At 39.1% G+C, this 1,297-nt stretch overlaps 1 protein-coding gene across 1 annotated transcript in view; it reads left to right on the top strand.

The window, feature by feature from the left end:
* USP15 (ubiquitin specific peptidase 15) overlaps nt 1-1,297 on the top strand; it is a gene marked incomplete in the record, with an annotated part of 30,611 nt that overhangs the window by 21,071 nt on the left and 8,243 nt on the right. Inside the window, 1 exon segment of the mRNA XM_072401422.1 lies at nt 506-781. Within this exon segment, the coding sequence (XP_072257523.1) occupies nt 506-781 (276 nt within the window).

Raw genomic sequence — 1,297 nt, 5'->3', positions numbered from 1 at the left:
TCAGAATCTTTTTTTTCTAGATTTTCCTCCTTTAAAATTGGGTGCGTCTTATATTCCGGAGCGTCTTATACGGCGAAAAATACGGTGTATATATATATATATATAATTACTCCTCAAAGGGTATCTGGCAGAGGTTGCAACTCGAGTCGGGTGACTTGGACTCGAGTCTAATGAACGACTTGCTCAAGAACAGGATCAGAGTTCTGTTTCTATTTAGGGACAAATGGAGGTAAATGAAGTGACCTGACTTGTGACACGACTTGGAGGAATTTTTGGTGACCTGAGACTTGACTTGGTGTCAATGACTTGGGACTCGGACTTGAAGGGTGACAACTTAGTCCAACCTCTGGTATCTGGATACAAAATATAAACAAGTTCATGTATTTCTTTGTATCATTATTTTTCCTGCCCTTTCTTCTCTCACAGTGATCCTGCTAATTCTTTATAATGAAGTATGTAAAGGGCCATTACTGCTGTCATTATAACAAGATCTCTGTTTTCCAAGGTGAAATGGAAACCGATGAACCAGATGATGAGTCTAGCCAAGATCAAGAGCTTCCTTCAGAGAATGAAAACAGCCAGTCTGAAGATTCTGTTGGCGGTGATAATGACTCAGAAAATGGATTGTGCACTGAAGAAACTTGCAAAGGACAATCACTCACGGGACAGAAAAAGCGCTTGTTTACATTCCAGTTTACGAATTTAGGCAATGCTGACATCAGCTATATCAAAGATGACACTCGGTACATTCGATTTGATGACAGACAACTCAGGCTAGATGGTAAGTCAAAAATGTCATCTGTGTTCCTGGCCAGCATCCCTTGGACTGTAATATAACATTCTTAGGATTCTAAATCCTTTCCTCTTCTTACTGCACTTTTGAGTGGGGATGGGATCTCGCTCAACTAACCATTTAAAAAATTGAACCTTGTCTGATGTTTATGAACTTTTACAGCTGATTACTCAGGTAAAATTATAGTTGTAATACCAGGGCAGAGGATTTCAAAGACCTAAGTATTGAACTGAAACTGACGGTGGATGTTTCAAGTCTGGTTCCAGCTTCATTTACTTTTTTTACTACAAATTTGGAGCTGTTGCTAACCTAACTGGCAAAGATGTTTTTATTTCTAGAAACCATGTTAGAAAAAGTACTGGGCAGAATGGCTCAATACACACTTCTGCTTTTGTTGGACGTGGCAAAATCTCTGACTCCCTAGATATTGCTGTCATTGATTAAATCTTTAAATGTATTTCCTGGTTCCCCTTCCCTTCCAACACATAAAGCACTATCAGTAAG

This window comes from Pyxicephalus adspersus, chromosome 2 (genome assembly GCF_032062135.1).
Source record: "Pyxicephalus adspersus chromosome 2, UCB_Pads_2.0, whole genome shotgun sequence".
In the NCBI taxonomy this organism is placed as follows: domain Eukaryota; kingdom Metazoa; phylum Chordata; class Amphibia; order Anura; family Pyxicephalidae; genus Pyxicephalus; species Pyxicephalus adspersus.
The sequence above is the reverse complement of the archived record's forward strand: the minus strand, read 5'-3'. Positions and strand labels throughout refer to the sequence as shown.